Source organism: Pterocles gutturalis, unplaced genomic scaffold (assembly GCF_000699245.1).
Source record: "Pterocles gutturalis isolate BGI_N339 unplaced genomic scaffold, ASM69924v1 scaffold17710, whole genome shotgun sequence".
In the NCBI taxonomy this organism is placed as follows: domain Eukaryota; kingdom Metazoa; phylum Chordata; class Aves; order Pterocliformes; family Pteroclidae; genus Pterocles; species Pterocles gutturalis.
Window position 1 is genome coordinate 1,646 of NW_010143776.1, and position 3,084 is coordinate 4,729.

A 3,084-nucleotide genomic window follows, 5' to 3' on the forward strand; every position below is an offset into this window, starting at 1 on the left:
CCTGCCCTCCAGAGAGCCCTGCCCCGGGGGAGCCCCCGCCGGGCACTGACCGATGGCCAGGAAGGCATCCCTGACATCTCCCGACATCCGCTTCCTGATGGCGTGCTCCACGTCGTGGTTGGTCATTTTGATGAATTCCTGAAACACTGGGGACAGGGAGAGGAGAGCATCACTGCCAAGCCGTTCCGACCCAGCCCCAGGCACCCAGGAGACTCCTAAACCTTGGAGACTTCTGGACCAGATGGGACCAGAGCAGGCTTTGGTGACCTCAGCCAGCCACCCCAAATGCCATCTCCCACCACTGGGGAGACAGGGCCACCCCAACCTCCTGCTGCCTGGGACACCCATCCATCCCAAATCAAAGCACTTGTGTCATGGCAGCGATGGAGAAACGTGGTCCTACCTCTGCGGAGGTGGGGGTAGCTGCGGGTGCAGAGGATGCTGAGGAAGCGGGTCTCCAGGGAGTCGCTGGATTCGTTGCTGGAGACATCAGCAAGTTTCTGGGAGAGCAATTGAGAGTGAAGAGGGGGATGGGGGACTAGCATAGCAGAGAGGGGCAGAGATGTCAGACAGCTCTTCCTGGGACAGCCAGTCCTGAACACTCTCTTGCAAAGTGGGTGGCCTCTTGTGAGCAGGAAAATAGCTTTTTTTGGGGCCAAAAAAGGCATTTTCTGTGCATGGACGTGAAAGTGAACAGCTGCACACACACACACACAACCTCTGAGCAAAGATGTTTTCCCGTTTTTATGAAAAAAGCTGTGCAATGCTTGTTATTGAGACTTTCCTTTGTCTCTTGAGGAGGGTGTTTGGGGGCGACCAATATAGAACAGGGAATTCAGAGCTGCCAGATGTAGGAGCCACTCTCCACCCTGGCCTGCAGCAGTGCTGCCCAGGGGTGAAACACCTGCCCCCCTGCTGCAGGGCTCAGCACGGAGGCTGTATTCATCATGCCCATTAGGCTACTGCAGTAGAAGTCACCCCTTCCTCAATTCACACTTTTGGCGAGCCAGGGAAGCCAGCCCTGAGCCCCATCCTGCCAGGAACACAGGTCCTGCATGCAGGCAGTGGGCAGGATTGGTCCCCAGCCCTCCCCAGGGCAGGAAGGTGGCTTTCTCTCCTGCCCAGTGCTGCAGGGAAGTGCCCTCATGCAGGGCATCTGTCCCCTTGCCACCCCATCCCCATGCAAGGACCTGGCTGCTCCTCCCAGCCCATCGCCCGAGGACCCCAGCATCCCCTCAAACATGCAGAAGGCTGTAGGAGCGAAAGGGCAGGCACTCACCAGGGTCTCAGCAACAACCTGGTGGAGAGAAAGAGAGAGACAGGAAGACAACAGGGTCAGAAGGTGCTGCTCAGCCTTTATCCTTCCCTGACCAAGAGAGGGAAATCTAGCAAAATCCCCCCAAATGACCTGTCTCCAGCTTCCCTGCAGGTGGGCCTGAGCTTAGGACCCGTGACTTCCTCCAGTTTGGCCTCTACACCACTAGCTGGGACAGAGGGTTGGGTTTAGGCCAAGCAAAATGATCCCCCCACCCCTGGGGCTTGGGTACCAGCTCCTTGGTGAGCATCCTTGCCCAGCCCCAGGCTGGCAAAAAAACCGCCTGCCCGCCCCTGCCCAGCGCAGGCAGTGGCCAGAGGGGAAGGACGAGCTTTGCTGACAAAATACAAGAGTGACACCAGGCCAGCTGCCACACGGCTTGGCTAGTCCCTGTGTTTGTCACCCCTGGCTCTCTCTTTCTCTGCAGCAGGTCGAGGCGAGCAGCAGTGCATGTGGCAGGGTGCAGGCAGCGCGTGTGGCGGGGTGCAGGCAGGGTGCAGGCAGGGTGCGGAGGCAGCGCAGCATCTGCTCCCTCTGCCGGTAGCAGCCCCAAGTTTCCCAGCCCCTTTCGGAGAAGGTTTGGCCTGAAGGAGCAGGAGGCCAAGGTGCACAGCCGAGGGTCACGGGTCTCCTGGGACCGGGAGGTGAGCCAGGCAATGGGGCCCAGCACTCCCCTCCCCACACCGATTCTGTCTGCTCAGCCTTCCCTCTCCATTCCTGGCTCATCACAGCCCAGTAAAGCTGAGGCAATGGTTTAAAGGCTGGGGCTGACATCCTGGCATGCTAGCTGGGTGAAAAGCTGCTTATGCTTTAGGGCTGCCCCATGCACCACGCAAAGAGGTGGGTGGCTCCTGCAGACCAGCCCAAAGCTGCCTTCGAAGCTTAAATGCCAAATTTCAGCATTGCTGTGTGTTCCCAGATCCCAGAGTGGCAGCTCTGCCTAAGCAATGGTGCAGCCCATGGCTGAGAGCTTGCAGGGACAGCCCCTGGGGCTGCTCCTGTGGTTTGCAGCCTCCTGGTGCGTGGAGCAGCTTCTGCCGGCACCAGCCAAGCCCAGGGCTGCAGAAACCAGGCTTGGGAGCTGTACCTCCAAGGGTGTCACTTCAGCTGGCATCTCCCCCAGCAGCCTGCAGAGCCCCTGCCCCAGCGGTGTGTGCTTCCCTGAGGATGCCATTTCCAGCCCAGGCGATGTGACATCCTCGGTTTTGTTACACACAGCCTGTGACAGCACTGCCAGTGTGGTTCTTACCTTGGCATCTTCATGTGCTTGCGTGAGGTTCTCTGGTCCTTCGTCACGGTTGCCCTGTGGTTCAACACAAAAATCGTGGAGGTGGGGAGAGGACATCTCCCGAGAGAGCCCCACGTGACAGGGTGGCAGCCAGGGTCCAGCAGCTCTGTCTTCTCCATCGCCACGTCCTCACAGACCCCCACCGCTGGACAATCCCCACCAAGAGACCTGCCCTTACCAGAGCCAGGGAGACGAGAATCCTCTTGAAATGTCCTGATGTGTCAGAGCTCAAGTCGTCTTCCAGGCTCTTGTGGTAGGCTGCGGAGAAGGGGGACGGCTGAGCCCTGCACCCTGCTGGCAGCTCTGCTTCCCACCCACCAGCACCTGGGGTGCCCACAAGCAGTGGTGGCCGTCCTCCAGCCTTTCCATGGCCACAGCAGATGCCTCCATCTGCTATTTTCAAGCCCCAGGATCAGCCCAGCATCTCTTAATGTCCCAGGCATGAGCACAGCCTCTTGCTCCAGGTGCTCCCCAGGGAAAG

General features: G+C 59.3%; 1 protein-coding gene across 1 annotated transcript in view; it reads right to left on the reverse strand.

The window, feature by feature from the left end:
* The window catches only part of LOC104470069 (annexin A6-like), a 6,938-nt gene that overhangs the window by 1,645 nt on the left and 2,209 nt on the right, over positions 1-3,084 (reverse strand). Inside the window, exons 5-9 of the mRNA XM_010084859.1 lie at positions 2,782-2,861; positions 2,565-2,618; positions 1,280-1,297; positions 404-500; positions 51-146 (exon numbers count right to left, since the gene is read on the reverse strand). Coding sequence (XP_010083161.1) covers positions 51-146; positions 404-500; positions 1,280-1,297; positions 2,565-2,618; positions 2,782-2,861 — 345 coding nt within the window. The remainder of the gene's footprint in view (positions 1-50; positions 147-403; positions 501-1,279; positions 1,298-2,564; positions 2,619-2,781; positions 2,862-3,084) is intronic.